General features: G+C 33.9%; 1 protein-coding gene across 10 annotated transcripts in view; it reads left to right on the top strand.

Moving 5' to 3' along the window:
- Window positions 1-23,854, top strand: part of AFG2A (AFG2 AAA ATPase homolog A) — a 342,561-nt gene that overhangs the window by 67,770 nt on the left and 250,937 nt on the right. For all 10 annotated transcript variants that reach the window (XR_012498999.1, XR_012498988.1, XR_012498987.1 and 7 more), the window contains 2 exons: window positions 12,881-12,934; window positions 14,627-14,706. Coding sequence is in view for 6 of the 10 variants with exons in the window: in XM_074341241.1 (XP_074197342.1) it covers window positions 12,881-12,934; window positions 14,627-14,706 (134 nt within the window). In the remaining 4 variants the exon portion in view is untranslated. The remainder of the gene's footprint in view (window positions 1-12,880; window positions 12,935-14,626; window positions 14,707-23,854) is intronic.

The raw sequence follows: 23,854 nt of genomic DNA, 5'->3' as shown, positions 1-23,854 counted from the left end.
CCCTAACACTTTTTGCAATGGTAATTACCTTTAATTCACAAGATAAAGAATTTTAAAACTTTAAACATTTCTTTCCCTGAGTTTATGAAAGAACCCTTTAGCTTCCCCTGTGCATCTTTTCTAAACAGTGATTACAAGATTTATATTCTACTCAGAGTTAAGACTTCTCCTTGGCTTGTGTGGCCTCTTAATATCCTTTGGCATCTGTATGTGTTTTTGTGCAGACTGTAGCACTTGACATATGCTTAAGTTTAGTTTGTCATCTGGGTCAATTACGTCAAAATATTTTCCAGTTGAAATTTCCTCTCTGCTTCTCTCTTGTTTTTTGTCTGGTGTGCTACAATAGATTAATTACCCTTGTATAGCTGGGCTGCTTTACTTTATGAAGAAGTGTTACTGATTCTGGAAGAAGGGTGGTTAGACCTCTGACAGGGATTTTCAGCAAGTCCTTTATTAGCTGTATTGGTGAGTATAAGAATGTATGAGCTTAGTATATCTTTGATTTAGGGGGAAATTTTCTTCTAATACTTGTCTCAGAGAGGAATTGTATAAAATACAGCCAAAAAACAAAACAAAAACCGAACAAAGCAAAATACATCCTGTATTCAGGAAAAACGTGTATTCAAAGCAGTGTACAAGTCAAAGTAATTACTATTGTTCATTTAATTAGATCCTCTACTGTTCTGTTATCAAAAGTACAAAATAATCTGAACTTGGTAAGTTCCACGTTCATCTTTAAGCTTTTAAAAAATTATATAGGCTAGTCTGTAAATCATAGAGCTTTCATTTTTCAAATATTGCATGGAAAACTGCATCGATACTTTTTTTATATACTGAATGCTTAAAGATTAGTTTCTAGGATTACAGATAAGTTAATGATATTTAAGAAGGTGAGGTGACTTTTCCAAGTCCAAGTGATAGTGGTAAAACTGAAATTTGATCTCAGGACTTTTTAACTCCAGAGTCTGAGCACTGAACTACTGTATTATACGGTCTTCTATTTCCCTCCCCCTCACCCCAAGTAAATTTAGTATCTAGTGCTTTTTTCATTAATTACACCAAGTTACTGGAGAAGGTAGTTCAGGCAGGTTCAGAGAAGCGGAAAGATGTTTCTGGAACCTAGTTTAAAAATAATTTTGTTTCTCTACGACAAAGAAAACAGAAAAATAGCGTGGCTGTTGGTTGGAAGTTGGTTGAGAGAATAAGAAAGGGTAATCACTGTCAAAGAAACAGGAACCTGACGTATTAAATGGAAGTGCATGGAAAAAGACTAGTGGTTGAATACTGTGGAGCTTGAAGTTTACCTATTAGTATATAATTTGTGCCCTTGAGATTGAGTATGTTACAATGAATAAAGCACTAAGCTAGGAATCAGATAGCTTTGGTTTGATTTCTAATAATAGCACTTTTTAGCTCTGTAACTCTAAACAAGTTCTCTAAGACTTAGTTTTTTCATCTGTATAGGCTTTTTGAGAGGATTATATTTTAAAGGATTATATTATATTAAAAACGTAAGTGATAAAGTGTTGGAGAGCATAACTACTTAACTCCCTAAGTGTAGGCTGCATTCCACAGGGTGCAATGCAGAAAGGAGGGAGGGGCAGGGTTTCTTTGTAGTGGAGAAACCTGACAGACACTACCTCAGCGAGGTCATCAAGGTTAACATCATCAGTGATCAGTCCTGTTGTTAGTGTGTACTGTGTGTACCCTTGTATGACGTGATGAGAATGGCACTTTATTTCCGGGGTCTTCCTCCCACACACTCATAATCCATGGCGAAGTATGTGAAATCATCAGGGAAACCCAAATTGGAGTAAAATACCTTGACCAGTACTCCTGAAGCTGTCAAGGTCATCAAAAATAAGGGCAATCTGAGAAACAGTCACAGTCAAGAGGAGCCCAGTGAGACAGGCTAAGTATACTGTTATGGTTTCCTGGATAAGATCCTGGAACAGGAAAAGGTCATTAGGTAAAAACTAAGAAATCTGAAAAAACTGTGGACTTTGGTTAATAATAGTATATTAATATTGGTTTATTAATTGTAACAAATGTACCATATTAAAATATGATAAGAATAGGGGAAACTGAGTATGTATTGGGGGTAGGGGTGGGTATATGGGGATGTATTTGTACTCTATGCTCATTTCTTCTGTAAACCTTCAACTTCACCAAGAAGAAAACAAGTCTACTAATTATATAAGAGTTTTAAGGATGATATCACAGACGGGGGCATATTATGTCCAGATTCAGTGAATGTAACTGAAGTTAAAAAAGATAGCGATTCAGTGAATGTAACTGAAGTTAAAAAAGATCAGCTCAGAGTTACTGCACTATACGGGATGACTGGATGCAGGGAAGGAGAAGAATCATGGGGGAATTGTCAGTTCCTTTGGTGAGGGCTTCGGAGGAAGACCTTCTTTCCTATTTATCATCCTGCTGTTCATGATGATAGTGGAAAGTTACTGAGAAAAGCCCTGGGACAAAGTTGGCTAGAGAAATTGGGTTTAGGACTGCCCTGAGCTTCCCTGTTTCTCTGCAGTTCTCAGTTGAAGGCTATAAAGGTATATGTTGGTTCTGGCCCCAGACCCAGACCCCAACATTATAAAGAATACTTTCTTTCAGTGTTTTGGTTATTTTTTTTCTTTCACCTTGGGTACAGCTTCTAATTTAGAGTCTCACCAGGACCTATGTCCAGTTTTCATGTCTTTTGTGAACCCTAACTTTTTATTCTCCTTCTATAGATTTATTGCCATGTGGGGTCATCTATAGCCTGAAACTTTTTGAGTTTCTGTTTAATTTCCCTTAGAGTTTTTTTTTTTTTCAGCTTAAAAAAATCCCTTTACTTTTTCAAATAGTGCTGTCCTATGTGCCCCATACTCTTAAGTTGATGGTTATTAGCATCAGTATTAAGTAAAGATAAAAACTTAGTTTTATCACTGTTTGAATGGCTATTAGGTAATAACTAATAGCGATCTATTATTCTTAGGACAAATAGAATACTTACTGTGCCATTGTCAGTATCACAAGTTATATAGAAGTTAGATTGGATTTACTTAAATTTGGCATTATTTGTGCACAATATAAACTGACATGTTAAAATTGCACATCATATGTTAAAACTGTATGTTAATATTTTTGAGTTGGGCTTCTGTCAGATAAAACTGCTATATAAAAATGATATCTTGACATAAAAGTATTCTATAAAATACTTTTTTGTATTTTTGGGTAAAAGTAAAAAATAACAATATACATAACAAATAATAAAATGTTTAGCATTTGGAATCCAGGAAGACCTAGAGAAATTTAGAAAGAGAACAATGCTTTTAGACTTCTAAGAAGTTTACTTAATAATAGAACATTCTGTTGTTGGGTTGGCTTAAATTTTTATTCATGGATTCCAGCTGAGAGAGATCAGTTGTTTTTTCCTTCTTTGAAATCTCTTTTGAATGAAGTTTAACTGGAGTTGAAATAAATATTACAATTTCATTTCTGTAGCACTTTAAATATATTTGTAAATGTTTTACTATTGCAACAAGGATTCAAATATGTATTAAGCACCTTCTACACCCGAGGCACTGTACATAGTAAACAAAGATACATTAGATAGGTTCCTTGCTATCTACCGACTCATAATTTAGTGAGAGAGACATTTGACCAAACAAGGGATGTAATGAAATGGGTAGCATTTATAATCTTGATGGTTAATTTTATGTGAGAAATGAGAAAGAAAGGGAGAAATCAAAGATGAATAAAATGTTTACTTTTGATGACTGGCAGGTGGAAATACCCTAACTCTAGGAAGAGTTAGCATGTGAAAAGGAAGTAATTGGGATTTAGTTATGTGGAGTTTGAAATGCCTTTGGAAGATACGGCAGATGTGTCCATAATATGTTGAATATGGGTTTGTAGCTCAAGAGAATGGTCATTTCTAGAGATGAAAACATGGTAGTTGAGACTTCGTGTTTAAAATGCTGCACAGTAGTCAGTAAAGGAGATTGAGAGTAACAGGAGTGGTCAGTAATAATATCAGAGATTCTCTTCACTTAATATGAGGGCATGTACACGTGTACACGTTACAGTTGGCTTCCTCATAGTCAGCATGGTCCCCACAGTGTAAGTTCTGAAGAAATGTGTCATTTTCTTTTCCTGAATGAATGAATTGTGGGGGAGGTTTGCATTATACTTTCTGAGAAAACAGCTTGAATTCTGTTTCCTTCCCTGCCAGCCCCTCTCACTTTTTAGGGTTTACTTGCCCATGGCATTTCTTGCCTAGCACTTAATGCCTGTTTCAGACTCTTTGAAGTGCTCTCTCAAAATGGCCTTCTCTATGTGCTGATGCTGTACTTTTTATTAATTTTCAAGATCCTTTACTCACATTGCACATATGTAATTCTATCTCATGTGAGTTTGGGTTTTTATGAGCATATTCCATAACATTTAACCATAGTTAACACTTGGGTTAACTTGCCTTCCCTAGACATTTTGGAACTTATAAAAACTTGATTTGAATTATAATAGCCAAAAGCAACAGGCAGGTGTCAGACACATTTAAAAAGCTCTGGGGAAGATTGGAAAAAACCAGTAGTGATTAAAGAGGCAGAACTGCAAGAGCATGAGTTATACATATTATACGTGAATTTGTGACTGGTGTAGTGTAAAATACTGAAATACAGTAACAGATAAGTCAGCTTTAGTTTTTACTAGATTATTAGAACAGTTGGACAAATTTTTACATGTATCTATGTTGTTTTTGTTGTTTTATAAACTTGAACTCATGAAATCTTGGCATGGAAACATTAAAAATAACAGTACCCCTAGAGAAGCCAATTCATGGCATTCAGCTTACTTTTGATAGTTTTTCTTGGTCACCGTTATCAATAAAGGTGAAATGTGGCAGAACTAGCATAACATAGTTATTTGGTAAGTAAAATTGGAAGAAAATAACCTTATCTAGTTTCATCAGCCTTGTCTATTCTAGGGATTTATGTATTTTTAAAGAGTTAAGTAAGTTATGAGCAAATGTGGGACCCATAGACCATACTATGTGTACCTAACCCTTATAGTTCAATATTAATGGTCTGTTATTTATAATGGGTATCGAAAATTCTTATTTTTAAATTAACCCATGCTAGCAGCTATTTATTCAGAGTTAGACTTTCCCTTCCACTTGATCTGTTCCCACAAATACATTTGAATTTGAATTGTTGGTTCCGTGTATATTCTTAAGGGGACATTTCCCTTTTTTAAACTTTTTTTTTTTGAACTTGGAGAAAACAGAAGGCATCATAGTTTTTTGAAAGCATAGTATCCCAGAAACCCAAATCCTGCATTCTTAGCATCATTTCTGCCATTTAACTTTTCTAGGACTTTCGGCATTTCACTTTGTGCTTTGTTTTCCTCAGCTTTTAAGTGAGGTAGGTTAAAGTAAATGGCTTCTAAAGCCCTTCCACTAATAACATCCTACAAGTTGCTCACATAATGCTTATATTCTAGTCTGTTGCTTATTCTTTTGCCTGCTGGTGGCTGAACATTTGGGACATTTCCTTTAATTGTCAGGTGTAATGGTTAAGAGACTTGACTCCCAGTTCTACCATTTACTAATCTGTGTCTTTGCAAATTACTTAACTTCTTTTTTTTAAACTTCATTTTTTTTCATCTAGAGTTACTGTAATGATAGTATTCACCTCGGAGGACTGTTATAAGCAATAAAGGGGATAGTACCTGTCAAGCATTTAGCAAGATTTCCTTAGCTGATGCTAATTTCTGCTTCTGTTTTTCATAATTGGATGTATATTTAACCTCAAATAGAACAAAAAAGTATAGCAGCATAGCTTATGATCCCTTAAGTTTTTTGTTAGTGTTAGAATAAAATGTAGTATATATCTTTAAACTGAACTTAATCTTTTGCAGCTGGTTGTATCAGAATATAGTGATTTTTTTGGTCGGGAGCAATTTGAACTTCAAACTCAGAATAACTTTCTTTGGTGATGGTATTGCCTTGACTTCATATAGAATTTTGGCTTCATGTACTGTGTCGGTTCAGCTACTGGGGTTGCATTTTTAGGCCAGTCATCTAGGTAGGATTCCTCAGCTGTAGTTCTGTACAAAACCACTTGTTCCCTGGAGACCTTACAGAACTTTTGATTACTGCTATGACTTAGAAGTAATATTGACTTGAATTAGTCTAACCCAGATTTTCTTCACAATGCTAAATTCTTAGGTTAGATTTTGAAATCGATTTGATTTTTTTGTTTGTTTATTTTGTTTCTGGAGAGAAAGCATTGTTTCTTATCCACAGGTTTTCTGTAGCCCACCTCTACGTGGTAGTAGAATGGCCCTTCACTGGTTGAGGCTTTAGGCCACATTTTCACATTTTCAGCAAAATACTGTCTGTTTGCCTATACATCGGTTATTTAAAACATATTAACCTTTCTGTTATCAGTAGCACGATATTGATATTGTATTCTCAGATCATGAAATGATCATAACCTTGTACTTTCCAAAATTAATATTCAGGTTGTCTTCTTTTTTAGAGTCAGCTCTATGGAGAACTGTAATCATTTCTCCAGATTCTCTAACTGCTTCCTTTCAGTTAAGCCAGATAATGAGAAGGCAGTGTATATACATTGAATATATTGCCTATTTAAATGACTGTCTTCATTAGATTACTATTTCATGTCACGCCCTTGACTTTTATGGAGAGTTGCAATAAGAATAATAACAGTAATACAGAGTTTGCATGATAATAATTACAATAAAATTAACTGGTACACTAACAGTTTCCTTTCTGATTATTTTCAGGTCACACTTGTCTATTAGTCACTCTAAACTGAATAAAATTATGCATAAAATTTTCTTATCCCTTCCTCACTCTCCCCACTCCAACAAAAACTTATTCTCCTGATTGTCGAAAGCTTGATTTATTTAATGAGCCCTGATTATTTTGTTGTTTACTTTCTTAAGTCTTTGTTCATAGCCCCCTTGGAGTAAAAGTGTAATTTATATAATATGAGTGGGGCAGACCTTGTTTTGCACTGTAGTGCAGGACTCTAAAAATGTTCATGCAAGGTGAAACCATACAAAATGATCTTAATAATCAATGGGAAAATTGTAACTATTCCATGACCTTTAAACATTTGTCAAAACATTAAGAACTCTCTAGAAGTATATAAGGCAGTGGGTTTTGGCTCTATAATAGCTTTCTTTCTTGTCTACCTGCTTCCAAACTGTCTTTGTTACCCCAGCCCTTCATTCGCACTTGATGTATAGTACTCCATTTTATGAGAACACTATAATTTATTTACCCATTTTATATTAATGAATTTTTAGATTTTTCCAAGTTTAGTTTTTTTGTTGTTGTAAAGAATGCGTCAGTAATATTTTTGTACGTCCCCTTGTGTGTATGTACAAGAGTTTCTCTAGGATATATATATACCTAGAGGTAGAAGTTTGTCATTGGGCATGAATAACTTAAACATGACTAGATGTTTTGAAATTGGTTTTTTAAGTGCCATTGATTTTTTCCCTTAATATTTTGATCAATTTTAAAAAATATTTTGCAGTCCAGGTTTTTCACTTAGTAATCATGTCATTGATATTTTTGGTGACTTTTGATCTCATTCAATAAAAATGAACTGTTTCAAATTGTGTGAGATTATTCTAGATCAAGGGTCAGCAGACTATAGCTTTTGGGCCAAAGCCAGCCTGCAGTTTATTTTAACCTAGCCCTCTGGTTAAGAATGAACTTTATATTTTTAATAGGATGTTTGAAAGAAAGTGAATAATATGTGATACAGGCTGTCTGTGGCCTACAGTGCATAAAATATTTACTGTTTGGCCCTTCACATTTTATCTTCTGCAGTCCCACAATACTTGGAAAATGCCTTCAGGTTTATATATCTCACTGATAGCTAAGAGTGTCAATTTTGTGTTCCTGTTATACAGTCTAACCTGTGTCTAAAAACAAACTTGTAAAATTGATTTGGTATTAAGTTGTTACTATTTCCTCAATATACTTTAAAATGAGAACATTGTGTCTCAGCATAACTAGTGTTTCATTGTTTGTCTATATTCACATTAATGCCATCTGAGGCTGTATTATTTAAGAAATTAAGATAATCAAATCACCAGTGATGAGATTAGAGTGATGAGACTTCTCTGTAGTATCTTTGGGAAATTAAGCTTAAAAACCATTCTATTGTGTAAGCATGATTGCTTACAGACAGTTTAAGTACCAATGCACGAACAATTGATATACTAATTGTAAATAATGTTAGTCCTCCAAAGCACTATCCCAAGCAAGTTTTCTTACTAACTTTGTTTGCTTACAGATAGTTTATGTATTCCCTGGTTGTTGGTAGATTTCAGTCAGATGTAGAAGTATCTTTAAATGTTAGATGATATTTTATAATATGCCATAATTATGCTTTTCATGCATTTACCCCCTATTAGCCACAAATATTAATTTTTATTAGATGTGTAATTATTACTCAGAAATAATTTGGAAAGATTATTTTTAAAGAAAAGAGGAAAACATAATAAGAAGAATATTTTGGGGGAGTGGGGAGCATTAGAATTAATCTTATTAATGTTATATAAAATTTACTAATGCATTGTCTCGGGTTAATCAGAAAATCAGGCAGAAAGATAAAACTGACCCTCTCCTTACTTACGTATTTCTGTGTTGATGCTATCAGATAACTCATCTTAATTGAATATGATGAATGTCAGTATCTTTGGAGCAACTGGATTTTTGTCAGACTAGACTTTGAGATATTCTTCCTATCCTTTTTTCACTCTTACCTTGACTGTTCTACCCTGTTCCTCACATGCTCTGATCTACTTACTTGTTACCGTACTACCATATCTGTGTGCTTTTGACTCACTCATCGTGGAAGTAGTATAAAAAAAATTAGAAGATTGTTTGCCTTTCATCAGGCATGTCTGTAACTTTTATGCCATAATTTTTTGTCCTGGCCATCAATTTCTTTTTTTTTCTTTTTTTTTAATTGAAATACAGTCAATTACAACGTGTCTTTCTCTGATGTACAGCACAGTATCTCAGTCGTGCATATACATACATATATTCATTTTCTTTTTTTTCCATTAAAGGTTATTACAAGATATTGAACATAGTTCCCTGTGCTATACCAAAGAAACAATTTTTAAATCTATTTTTATATAGAGAGGCTAACATTTGTAAATCTCAAACTTCCAATTTTTTCCACTCGCATCCTCTTTCCCCTTAGATAGTTTACTAAGTCTGCAAGTCTGTTTCTGTTTTGTAGATGAGTTCATAGTGTCTCCCCCACAATTTTTTTTTTTAGATACCACATGTGAGTGATATCGTATGGTATTTGTCTTTCTCTTTCTGGCTTACTTTGCTTAGAATGATGATCTCTATGTCCATCCATGTTGCTGCAAATGGCATTATTTTATTCTTTTTATGGCAGAGTAGTAGTCCATTGTATAAATATACCACAACTTCTTTATCCAGTCATCTATCAGTGGACATTTAGGTTGCTTCCATGTATTGGCTATTGTAAATAGTGTTTACAGGAACATTGGGGTGCATATATCTTTTCGACTTAGAGTTCCCTCTGGATATAGAAGTGGGATTGCTGGATCATAGGGTAAGTCAATTTTTAGTTTTTTGAGAAATCTCCCTACTGTTTTCCATAATGGCTACACCAGACTACATTCCCACCAACAGTTTAGGAGGGTTCCCTTTTCTCCACACCCTCTCCAGTATTTATCATTCTTGGACTTTTGGATGATGGCCCTTCTGACTGGTGTGAGGTGATAGCTCATTGTAGTTTTGATTTTTATTTCTCTGATAATTAGTGATATTGAGCATTTTTTCATATGTCTATTGGCCATTTGTATGTCTTTATTAGAGAAATGCTTGTTTAGTCTTGTGCCCATTTTTGGATTGGGTTGTTTGATTTTTTGCTATTAAGTTGTATGAGCTGTTTATATATTCTGGAAATTAAGTCTTTGTCAGTCACATCATTTGCAAGTAGTTTCTCCCATTCTGTTGGTTGTTGTTTTGTTTTTCTTATGGTTTCATTTGCTGTGCAAAAGCTTATGAGTTTATTAGGTCCCACTTGTTTATATTTGCTCTTATTTCCATTGCCTGGATAGACTGCTCTAAGGGAATGTTGCTAAGGTTTATGTCAGAATATTTTGCCTATGTTTTCTTCTAGGAGATTTATTGTGTCTTGTCTTATATTTAAATCTTTAAGCCATTTTGAGTTTATTTTTATGTATGGAGTGAGGGAGTGTCCTAACTTCATTGATTTATATGCTGCTATCCAGCTTTCCCAACACCACTTGTTGAAGAGACTGTCTTTTCTCCATTGTATATTCTTGCCTCCTTTGTCGAAGATTAATTGACCATAGGTCTGTGGATTTATTTCTTGGCTCTCTATTCTATTCCATTGATCTGTATGTCTGTTTTTATGCCAGTACCATGCTGTTTTGATTACTATAGCTCTGTAATATTGTCTGAAGTCTGGGAAGGTTATTCTTCCAGCTTTGTTCTTTTTCTTCAATATTTCTTTGACAATTCAGGGTCTTTTGTGATTCCATATAAATCTTAGGATCATTTGTTCCAGTTTTGTAAAAAATGTCCTGGTTAATTTGATAGGGGTCACATTAAATCTGTAGATTGCCTTTATGCTATAAGTTTTGTTTGTTTCATCTGTTCTTTTTATCCCCACCCCCCACTTTTCCTACTTTCTTTTGGATTAGTTGAGTATGTTTTAGTATTCTAGTTTATCTCTCCTGTTTTCTTGATAGCTCAACATCTTGATTATCCTTTTAAAAAGATACTTGGTCTAGGGTTTATAGTACATACGATTTACAGTCTATCTTCAAATATTACTGTACCACTTTATGTATAATGTAAAATTCTTAAAGCAATTTACTTACCTTTGGATGGAGAGTTTAGAAGCCAAGCTCTGGGTATTACATATACTACTGGGGTATTACTGCTTTTAGGTTCACCTTTTCTAAATTCTTTGATTCATTCAAACTCAAGTTTATTAGTCTTGTGTATAACTGAAAAGTCAGTGAACTCTGAGTAAAGTCCTAAGAGCTCTTCTACAGTTAAAGTGCATATAGTAACATATATTTCAGCTCATCGGAGACCTTTCTGATTTCTTTCAGGGTCTTGATGTATTTCATATTTTTGAGGCTGCAGAGTAAATCAACTACGGACTCACCTGAAATGTTACTTTCTCTAGGAGCATCCTTGACTCCTAAGTAGCTCCTTTTTTGTGTTTTAGTAGCACCTATGCATGCCTCTGAGCTAGTACTTGTCATCCCATGTGTTAATTATCTTTGTAATGTGGCGTCTTAACCGAAGCTAGTTATCACTTATACCAGTTTGTGGCATTAGTTGACATTCTGCTACGGATTGCTCTTGTGTTTCAGTCAGTCACATTTTTATTTAATTTGCATAAGTTGTTTAGGAAATACTCAAGCCATTGTCTAGTTACATTCCCTAAATTGTCTGAACCCATCATTTGCATGGGATACAACATGAATCTTGTTCAAAATAAGTTTGTGTATGTACACACGTGCATGTACATGTATGCAGAAAAAGAAGCATGTACATACATGTCTATTGGGTTTGGAGTGTAGGGAAGGGTGTCATTAGAAGCCCCATGCTGGAAAGAACAAGAAGAGAAATCTCCCATAGCTGAGAAGGACATCTGGCATTTGTAGGACGAGCTTTATACCAGTATCTGAAGGGAATATTTGTGGTTATCAGGTAGGAGTTATTATTATTATTTTTTAATCTCATAACTTCCTGTGATATGATGACTGTATCATGAGAAAGCAAATAGGTGTGCAGTAAAAATGAAAGCCTACTACTTTTTACAATATATGAGATTTTAGATACTTAAGAAAGAAAAATCTTTAAATTCAGAAATGTTAAATATCCAAAAAAAAGGACATCTTTGAATCAGTGGTAAGCAGCAAATCACTGGGAGTCCAGCCACTTTTATGGGGATTCTTTTGTTGATAGCCAGCTAGTAAGAAATGATAGAATTTTATTACTAGAGGTCCACACCTTTCATCCTTGGTACCCCTTCTAAAATACCTGAACACAAGAAAGGAAAAGAGATTTCTCATCAACTAGATGAAGTCCTGAGTGGCAGATATCTGAAGGGACGTTGAGACAGAGGCTGAGTGAAGACACTTTGGAGGGTGACAGGGGTCATTGTCATTGTCACAGTGTGATACTGTGACTGAGGGTTAGCAGTTTTGGTGGTCCTAAGATTTTGTCTATGCAAGTTGTCTTCACTGGCTGGGATAGTGGCTGAGAAGAGCTTCTTTGGCTCTGCAGATCCATGGAATCAGTGTCTACATGGCCAAGTGAGAGCCGAGTGCTTGAGAGCAGCATTTATATTGGAAATACTCAGGGACTGTAAGATAACGTCATGGATTACATGATTCCCATTCCATTTTCAGGGATTATCATGGAGTCATAAAAAGAATAGTCCTGAGGTCTTGCATCTTGCCAGAGAAAGCTATTCATCTAGTATTATACTATTCTGTCTTCGATGCCCAGCACCTTGCCTGATATATGGATGGATGGGTAGGCAGATTATGAACAAGATATTAAATTGTTATGTTTAGTCACAACCATTGTATTGATGTGTAGTTTTTGTAGAATGGCTCTAAATTTTGAGGCGTAAATAACACCTAGTGAAAATAAGCATGCTAAAGTAACTAAATTAATTAAAAGCAGATTTATTTTCTTTCTTTCATTTTCTCTCTCTTTCTTTTATGTATTTATTTTCCCTTTTATCAGAAGACATATATGATTGGATTTATAAATACACTGAACAATTGTTTCCTTTTCATGCAGGGGCCTGAATTAATGAATAAATATGTTGGTGAATCTGAAAGAGCAGTTAGAGAGGTAAGATTATGCCTTAAAGTGAACTCTGCATAGGAGAACCTCACTTCTGTCCTGTATGGTTTTTATTTTGTTTAGGGTTACAAGTTTTGAAATTTCTAAATCCAAATTCTAGTGGCATATTTTTTTAGGCAAATATTATTTTAAAATGTAATTTTGGGCATCTACAATAGTTTGGTTTTGTTTTTCAACATCTTACTATTAGCAGCCTTCAGTTTTACCAAGTATCTTTTTAAACAGCTATCAACATTTCCTTTTCCTTCTTTTAAAAAAAGGCTATGTCTATACTTAACAAAGAACACATGATCTCAGAGTGAGATTTAAGTACTTTAACACTAGGTGGTTCTTTAAATCAAATAAGCTTAGTATATGAAAATTTTACTATACTCTCCTTATTTATTTTACCTTTGGTGATTTAGAAAATTAATCCCCCTCCCCTCTCTCAAGTTTTAAAGCCAGTGCCTGATTGGCCTATTGGCCACTCTATATTGCAGAAGCTACAAAACCAGGAAATTCATGCAGAATCAAGGCACTGGAGTAGGGTCACTATAGCAGTTTGACCACAAGTCTTGGGTTTCTTAAGTAGAGATTGGCCTGCCTCACACAGACACCCTGTGTTCTCACTGAAGCTAAGCAAGGACAAGAACACATAAGTACCAATGGAATGGATGGTCTTCATTTGTAAAATATCCAGGTACCCATCAGGAGTATTAGAGATTAGAATTTTTCTTTTTACATCTGAGAAAAAAATTAAGTTACTTTTTGGCCTTTTTTGCCTTTGACATTTAGATGATGATGATCATATAAAACATTAACTGGTGATGAAAGCACCATCATTGATGAAATATGAAAAAGGTGATGTTTTTTAATGCTAATGTTTTGGTAACTGTTGTGTAATTTTATGGTCATGATACTTGTGACCAGAAAATGGGGGCCTAGGTTATAGGTAGTACCGTTTGGATTTCTTTCTTCCTTTGCTGACTTTTTCTAGGCCATTTCCAGATTGCCCCATGGTTGTCTGGCTATTCTTTGATGCTGATAGTCTGAATGACTTCTGGTTTAACCGACCTATGCTCTTAAAAGTTTTGGCTATTTTTCCCATGTAGTCTTTAGAGAAATGAGCAAGGTGTGTGGCTTTTGGGTTTTTATATGCTAAATTTTGGCTGATTTTACACATTTATGATTTTTCTTTTAACAATGTGTTAATGGTAGATAATAACTGTCATTCACTGAGCTGTTACTATGATCCAGGCATTATGCTAAATGCTTTGCATTCTTTTTTAATTCAGTTCTTAAAATAAACTTCTGAGACAGGCTTTGATCATAATCTCCATTTTATAGATGTAGAAATTGAATTTTAGAGAAGTTAGCCACTGAAAGTCACATAGCTACTAAGTGGTATCAGTGGGATTTTAATGGAGATTATCTAATTACCTAATCAGATTGTCTCCTACACACCTCTTTGAATATGTGTTGGTGTCTTGTCTCTGTTTGCAAGTAAGCACCATGGAAGAAGATACATTTACATCCATTATGAATTGTGTATACATCTGTTATAGGTTGTATACAAAGTGATTGTGCTGGTAGACTTGTACATAATAGATCTGGTTTTAAATGCAGTTTTCAAACTAAAACCAACTACAAGGTTTCCTGGAATTTGCTGATCTTTAGCTAACATGGCTCTCTTTCCACCAGATCTTCCGAAAAGCGAGAGCAGTGGCTCCTTCCATTATTTTCTTTGATGAGCTTGATGCCTTAGCAGTTGAAAGGGGCAGGTAAGAAATATATAATAGGACTGCTATTAAATACTAGCAATTACAGTTTAGAAGAAATAGCATTTCTTATACAAATTTTATTTATTAATACATTTGTCCTAAAATAAAACATTTTTCAATTCATGTAGTTTTTTTTCCTCTTATACCCATTCTTTCATGTCATTACTTTATAGTATTTTCATATACAATATTTTTTTAAAGACTGATATCCATTTGGGGTATTTGAGTTAATTTTTATAGTTCACTATCCAGAGAAAGCCCCCTGCACTGCTTATCAAAATTTGGGTTGTTATTAATATATGGTTAAAACTGTAAATAAAGCTCAAGCATAATTTTTGATACACTAGAACCCAATTATAATAAAATGTCATCATACAGATTTTAATATTCTGTGAATTAAATCATGTTTTCTAAAATATCATTGGTTCCAATAGAATAAAAATTAGTATTAATAGCTTTGTTTCTGAATCTCAGTCAATAAAGGGGATTATTTATAATATCATTTCTAATATATATAGTGTATATCTATATATATATATATGTAGATATATATATATCAGATATATATATATCAGAACTGTTTACAAGTATGATTTTTCCCCCCTACAATTGTTTAGAGATTTTCTAAGGAATATGTATTACAAGTACTTCATGTTGGAGAATGTTAATTTGTGTGCTTTCTGTGTAACTTCCTGCTTATACACTTACGAACACATTGGATATAAAAGTTTTGCTGATGTTATTGCAGTGATGGCAGAAGGCACCGTCTAAGTCTCAGAACTAAATTTGGTAAGAGGCATTGCTGCTCTCTTCTTTACTGGATAGAGCTGCCTAATCAGATGAGAATATAACTGTCAATAGGAAACATTCGGAGGTAGCCTGGCCTGCTCTCCACCCTACCCATTCAATATCCTGTAAATACCTACCAGTCTTGTTGTTTTATGAGTTGAAGTACTTGAGAACCTTTTATTACTTTGGAAGTGAGATGGAGCAAGAGGTTACAAACAACTCAAGTTCACCTTGACCGCAAGAGAAGAGAAAGAAGCCAGAGAAGTTTGCTGAAGTAGGGTGATCTGCCACATTTATGTGACACCAGAGACATCTGGTTTTGGAGCCTAAAAAGGAACAGGATGGGAAACGTTAAATATGAGCCAGATGGGAGGTGGAATATGTAGCAGAGTTCTCATAAAGTGCTTTTGAAATATAATTTATAAGAAACCAGACAAGGCACTTGGTAGACATAACCTGTTTTTGCAGACAATTTGACTCAGTAGGAATTTGCAAATGTATTAGAGATGCTGATAACTTGCAGCCTCTATATATCATTTATTCTGATAGTCTTCATATTGTGAGCTCTTCCTCAGTAACTCATTCAGATAAAGTACAAATAAGTTCTGTGAAGTTTCCTTTACATACGAAGAATTTTTGGCTGAGTTAGTTGATATTTCAGAAAACAAAGATAAGACTGAATAGCAAATATAATGTTAATGGTCCAAAATAGAGAGTTTTAGTTACACTTTAGTTGCACTAAGTCCTGTAGTTTGGTTTTAATAACCATTAGAATCTCATAGAATGATATTTTATTTTCAGTTGGGGTTTTTCCCCCATAATTGTGTGATGGACCAGCATTACCTAGAAAGTGATTGTTGTATCTAATTAGATTACTATTACCTGAAAGCTAAAACAAATAAAAGCTCCATACATACATTTTTGTTCTTCAGCTATTTGAACTGAACACAATTTCTAGAAATTAAAAAAACAGCTGTTGGTAGAGAGCTAAAGTATAAAATTCCCAAGATACTTAAAACAATTTTATACATTGTTAAAGAAATAGAAAATATAGGAAAACATGGAAAAATAAGAAAATCCAACAACTAGGAATTTTTGAAATAATTTTGGGCTGTAGAATATTCATTGCTTTCATTTTTTTCAAAGTTATTATCTGCTTTCTGTTATAATATTCAGATCAAACTCAATATAACTAGTCCAGAAATGACAATGCCTAAGAAGACTGTTTCTTCTTATCAGGATTTTAATTTCCAAACTTAAGATGTTTAACAAATTGAGCCGTGAATTATGACACATGCTCGTCCTGACTATCCTGTGCATGTTAAATCAATTATTTTGACTATTTGAACTTACTCAGGTTAGCCATGAAACTGAGGGTTGCAACCTGCGCATTGTAAATAGAGCATAGACATACTATTTGCTTAGCTTTAGAAATGTTTGTGCTTTCGGAAAGAGAAATTTTTCATGCTTATAAAATCGTCTGTTTACAACCACTATTTTCTCCTCTTCCCTGTCCCATTTATGTTTCTTTGGGACCAGGAAAATAAGTAAGCCTGCTATTTACTTCTTTTTTTTCTGTATGCTCATTTAAATTATGGATGTTCTGAATAAGATTTTGTGTCTTAGTTCATATTATGAGTTGGAAATATAAGATTTCCTTTGCAAAGTGCTTTAATGAGCTCTATAACATTTGGGAAAATGAAAATGCTATTAAAGTACCATAGCTCTTTGGAAAGTGGATAATATGGCATGGAGTAAGGCACTGAAATAGGGAAGAGATTTGAATTATACTGTGCTAATAATAATATTGGGTAATATTTATTTAGTGCTTATCGTATACTAGGAACTATTTGGAGTGCTTTACAGGTGAAGAAAAAACTCACAAAAAGGCACCTGCATTGATTTGAAGTAGAATATTGTACAGTTGGCTCCAGTACTCTGCCCTGCCTCCCAGCAAGCTTAAATTTTTACTTTTTTCCTGATTGTAGTGGGGAGGAAGAGAGCAGGCTGGGCAGTAAGTCATCAGTCAGTCTTGTCTTAGGCAGCAGTTCTGTCCCCAGAAACGGAGAAATGTAGGACAAGTCCCCATGTACTGCATTCTTTTGGCCAGTCTCCTCTGACTGAGGAAATGGCCGCTAGACTAACCTAGAGACTCCTAGAACAACTTCCTCTGTCTAGGAGAGTCCAGCTAGTGACAGGATCCTGAATTATTCTCACCAGCTGACGTTAATTGCCTGGTAATGCCAAACCTCAAGCAGAACTAAAGAGGTTTGGAACTAGGAACATCTCTCTCCAATTTAGTTAGGGTCACTAGCTGCAGGGGTCCATCTTATTTATTTAGTTAACTTCCAAATAAAGTGACTCCCTTTGGATCTCACTTACTATGTTACGGCCTTTTGCTTGTATTAAACTTCTGATCATCATCACAGTCCCAGGAGGTGTAGGGTCTGTTCTCATCTCCACTTTACAGGTGTGGAAACGTAGGCGTATAGATCTATAAATAACTTACTCAGCGTCATGTATCACAAATAGCCAGGCTGGCATTTGAATTCAGGTATTTCGACTCTAGAGCAGATACTCTGAGCCACTTTTTCACTCGACTACCACACTACAGATTCCAGGATTTCAGGTCCAAGTACTTAATTAATTAACCTTTCAAGATTGTATTTACTGTGTATTTTCTCTGTGACTTATATTAGTAATGACTCTGCCTGTCTAGCCAGGCTGTCATAAGACTCCTTTGTAGGCATTCATTCATTTACATATTCAGTAAGTATTTATTGACTACTTTTTCTGCAACAGGGTTTGTGTTGGGGATAAAACAGAGCAAAGGACCTAAGAGCAATTTCCTTAACCTCTTCAAGCCTTTGTTTCATTTATAAAATAGAGATAATACTAATAATAAGTTCCAGGTTGTTGGAATTGAATACATGTAAAGTGCATCATATAGTACCTGGCATTTAGTAACTGCTTAAGACACTTTAGTGTTTCTCATAATTTCTGCATTCATATTCTTAAAATAATGATCATTTCCAAAAAAATAGAAATATAGTAATAGAGATAGAAATGAATCCTGCCCCAACAGACTTCACATTCTAGTGGAGAAAACTGAAGCATTTGGGAAATTAGAAAAAGCATTCTAAAGATGGCAGGCACTATAGCATTTCATTAGTCTAAGATGCCATTAGTTGTAAGACATGTCATTATTTTACATTAATGAAGAAAAATGCAACCCTAAACTATGAAATGGTGCTGAGAAATTACCAACTCCAAGTGACATCCTGATTTCAAAAATTTTAAATATGAAAAATTAGTATTTTTGAAATAAAAGAAAGACATTATTTTTGGGGAGAAAGAGAAGATGATCTATTCTGTTTTTCTAAAACTAATGCTATCATATAAAAAATATTTGGGATATTTTATGACTAGTATGTAAAAATGATTAAATATATGGAAAAATGAAAAAGATTAAGTGCTCAGTTAAAAGCTGACTGATTGATATATTCTGTGAGGTATTAGAGAATCTGTGATATTAAAAACTGTTTTCTTATGTAGCTGTTTCTGCACTTAATAGTCCTGAATTGGTTTCCACTTGGAGTGGTTGGGGGAAAAAGAAAGAAGTTCTAAGCCAGTTTTCATTGAAAATGAAGATTCCAGGCTTAGCAACATTCTGAAAACAGCTCTGAGTTTTAAAGTAATGATCAGGAAATGGAGTAGCCTCTTTTGCAGCATAGCCAGATTTCAGGTAAATTCAATGAATTCCTGACACTGAGTACTGTAGAAGAAATTTTTGTAGGCATCATTTCTCTAAATGACACTCTGCAAGGAAGGTTATAAATTTTTTTAATGTGATTTTTAGGATGTTTTTCAAAATTTCATAAAATGATAAAATTTTATAGATGGAAAAGTTCTTAGAAGTCATCTAGTGCAATATTTTATTCTTCAGAAGGAATAGAATCCCCTAGAATTTAAGAGAAGAGGTACATAACTCCTTTGTGGCCTAGACGAGACTAGAACTCATGTCTTCTGTAGAGCTCTTTGAACTGGACTACTGCCGCCTCTTAGGCTCAGGATTGGGGACAGAAAAAGTGTGTTCATGTCAGGGAAAAAATTCATGTATCTAAATATTTAAAGAATAGTTTTTATGTTTGAGAAACTTAACAACTTATTAAATACCTTTTAACCACTATTATTTTGTATATCTGTGTTTTGAATTGTTAAATTCAATGCCTGTTTCCTGGTATGCAGTTTTCCCTAACTTATACTTGTTTCATAGTTTTTACATTGCCAAACTTTTAATATTAAACAGAAGTGCTGAGGGAAACAGCAACAGGAGAAATGGAAAATATGTAGTAGATTTTTCATTATAATAGTTTTATAAAATGAAGCAGATTTCTCTGACTGTTGTGCATTGTGGCTAAGTCCTATAGCATGGATTAAAGGTATGACTTTCCTTAGAGAGGTGACCTGTTGCAGCATTTTACTAGGAACTGAGAATTATTTCTTGTTGGTATAGGACACATAGGTCTCTTATTGTATCTATTTTTTTTTTTTACTTTAAAATGAAAATTTGCTTATATTTTACATGTATCAAGAAAATCATTGTAAGTAATGCTTGTGTTCAATTAGTATTATGTTTGGCTTGTCTTCTGTAGGTCTCTTCCAAGGCTAAATTTTGACCATGGGGGTGTGAGAGGTAGATTTTAAGATACAAATTCGGATGCCTACCGCTTAGAACTCTTTATGACATTTAAAAATTATACCAGAAAAAAATCTTTAAATTTAAATTGGATATGAAAGATGTTGATCTATAATTTAGAAATCATATGAAGAGATGATGGGAGATAACACTTTATTGGCAGAGTTGAAGGGAAATACATATTTTTGTGAAATTTTCACTATTGAAAAATAAAATCAGTGTAACAATTACTATCATGATGGTGGGATTCTTTAAGATAGGGGTCGGTATACTCTTTTCTGTAACAGCCCAATTAGTAAATATTTTTAGCTCTGGGGCCAGTCTCTACTGCAGCTGTTTATCTCTTGCTGTAGCAGATGTAGAGAATGTGTAATCAAATAAAAAACAGTTGGCTGGCCAGATTTGTCTGTGGCTATAGTTTTCTGACCTGTTTCAAGCTATCATAAAGTCCCTTCAGTTCATAACATTGTGACTTTTGAATAGGGATCATTTGGAAAAAGAGCTTGACTTCTGAAGGGAAAAAAAATCTTCTGGGAAAGTCTAATTTCAATATTTTCTAAAGCTGACGATTTTTTTGCATCGTTGTGTTGCTTATATCTAGCAGATAATAAAATTTTATACGATCATTTCATTATGTTAGTGACTACATGTTTGCCCTTAAACTTTTTCTTGGAGTTGGTTTTGATTTCCTAGGATGTCAGTTTTATGAATTTTGTTTCCTACTGCAGCTTTGAAAGTCAGCCAAGAATATTTCTCAGTCCATAAAACATTTTCACTATGCTGTTCTCCAGCTAGTGCTCAATGATCTGTGGAAATAAAGGGCAAAGGCAGCATGGGTAATGAGAATCCAAAGAATTTCCTTCACCTAGTCCTCAACATTAATTATAGCCACCAGCTCCTCTACACCAAATAGCAAATTGGACAAGTATGAGTTTCACCTCTTTCTGTTTAGAAACACCCAACTATAAGTGTCATTAAGTTTCTGAATCTATTAATATTTTTTCCTAAACATAATGAATTAAATAATTTATGTGCTCCAGATTACCAACACAGAATCATAGAATTTTAAAACTAGAAGGACCTATACATGTATTATCTAGTTAACTGCCTCATTCATATGTGCCAATAATTATGAAATCCTCAAGGGGACAGTAGTATCTTCATCTTCTTATCTCAGATGTTCAGCACAGTTCTTAGTTAAGAAGCACCCATTTATTTTTTGAGTAAGGGAATGAATGCTCAGAAAATAGAGATGAGGTTCACTGAGCTGGTTCTTACAGAGTCTGATTTCATCTTGTTTTAGTGTCATTTGTGAACCAATTTTCTTCTAAAATTAAACACTGAGACTATCTTTTGGAATTTTGTCACCTGCATTTATGTTCAGAGAAGCATTGTCATCTTCATTATAAAAAGTTATTTGTAAGCTTTGGAATACATTTATCTGTCAAAGAGCTCTAAAAAGAATTAATGAAGGGCTAAATGATGCTTTAAAAAAATTCAGTAGTTATTGTATATACTAACTCTAAAAGTGAGTCCAGACTCACAAAAGTTTGTCTGTTGTGCTAAGGGTACAGAAATGATAGATGTTCTTTTTAATGTAGTTGATAGCAACAGTATTCCGAGGATAAGAAAGGATAGTAACAGTAATTAAGGTCATACTTATTAAGTCAGCAAGAAAACAATTTGAAAGACTGTGGACGTCCTTGGTATACTAATTAATTTGGTAGAAAGGTCACCATGTTACCCTCGGCCAGAAGGCTATTCAGTCACGCATATTTTATTCTCGGGCAATCAAATTGAGTCTTTTCTCATGAAAGCGAGTATACATATAATTCCCTAGGTTCTAAATCCTGTCAGTCTATAACCACGCTTAAGAGTATATAAATGAAGATCCTGAATCAGTAGCCACCCCCCCCAACAAAAAAAAAACTTAAGTTAGTTTAGAAGACCCAAAAAAAGAGGATAGGAAAAAAAACAAATGAAGAGAACTTCTTTTGGTGTAGATCCAAGAAACCAAGGAAATGGAAATTTTCTTCTCATTCTGTTTTTTGAGCCAGGGATTTCTGCATCTGAGCACACAGTCTTACAGTATATTCTGTTTTTTGGTTTTTTTTTTCTGTTTTAGAGGGCCTTCCATTTTGTTTTGTTTTGTTTTTGAATCATTTTAAAAGTATTAAAGTATCTGAGAAGTATAAAAATCTCCTTATCTGGAAATTTTCACTCTTCAAAATAAATTTCTCCTTGAGGACTCTGAGGAGCCAAACTATTACATTTGAACAGCTAATGTATGGTTAAGACTAAAATGTAAAGAACTCTCATTACCGATGTATAGCAATCTCCTACTAATACATCTTGTGTCAACAAAATGTCTTTTAGTAGTTTATTTAATAGGCTTACTGTTTGGGAATGCCTAATAGATATGAAGGGTTTAAGAAGAGTAGTTTTTAAATCTTAGAATCATTGGTGGTTTTCGTGGCAAAATTTAAGTAAGTTTGATACTTTCTGCCATGTTTAAAGCTAAGTAGGGAACTGGCAATATGAATTGGCAAGTATCTGCTGACCTGTGATATCCTAGCTTCTGAAATTTTATCATACATCTCACTTGTGCTTTATTTCAGTAAACATTTATGTACCAGACATACCTTTTTTAGTTTAATTGTTAAGATACCTTGTAAAAGATATCTTCATTAAGCCAGGTATAATGGTGATAATTGTAATAATGGTAATGCTAATAACTTACTATCTATTGACATTTCCTTTGTGCTAAGTATTATGCTAGATCATCTCCTTTATCCATTTTATGTAATTTTGAGAAAGATATGAGTCTTCCCATGTTTGACTGAGAAAACTGAAGCTCGGGGAGCTTAAGTGACTTCCACAAGATTACACACACAAAATAGTGATAAAGCTGGTATTTGAACCCAAGCTTACTGAATATCAGAGCTCTTTTCCAAGTTCAAAGCAACCTTCCCACTGAGCATTAATTAGTGAAGGTTTTACTGGAATGATTTTTAAAACTTTATATTGTATAACATTTGTTATAATTACTATAGAATTTTAGTTTTCTGTGTTACCATTTTTAGATCTATGGCACTTAAGAAAATAATGTGTTTAGAAGAATTTTATCTCCTTCAGTTTTTAGATTGTTCTCAGAAAATAACTTGAATTGACATGTATTAATTCAACAAAAGAAGTAATAAGAAAAATTATGTTCATAACAACCATGTGAGGAGGTCCACGATTGTGGAAAAAGAATCCCTTCAAAAAATTGCTCTTGGCAGAGTATAAATTGAACTGTGTGTTTAAGAATCACGTTTCTCTGACACTGTGTTTGAGTTAAAACTATATGAATGCAATGAGCATTGCCTATCAGCTTGGAATTTTTACTGGGAAATCATGACAGAATGGAAAAATACATACTTTTATGTCATTCTCTATGTTAACAGTCTATACAAAACTGCAGTTATTCAGAGCACATGCAGTTTCCACAATTCTATCCACAAAGATAACTCACTATGTATGTCTGTCTACTGTTATAAGATATGTTGGTAATCTAAAATAATTTATTTACTATTAGGTTCAAATTGACTATTGATCACCCTAATCTGACAGCATAGTTTATCATGTAGTAATAAGCTAGAAAATTCAAAGCATTATTGA

This window comes from Camelus bactrianus, chromosome 2 (assembly GCF_048773025.1).
Source record: "Camelus bactrianus isolate YW-2024 breed Bactrian camel chromosome 2, ASM4877302v1, whole genome shotgun sequence".
Lineage (NCBI taxonomy): Eukaryota > Metazoa > Chordata > Mammalia > Artiodactyla > Camelidae > Camelus > Camelus bactrianus.
The sequence above is the reverse complement of the archived record's forward strand: the minus strand, read 5'-3'. Positions and strand labels throughout refer to the sequence as shown.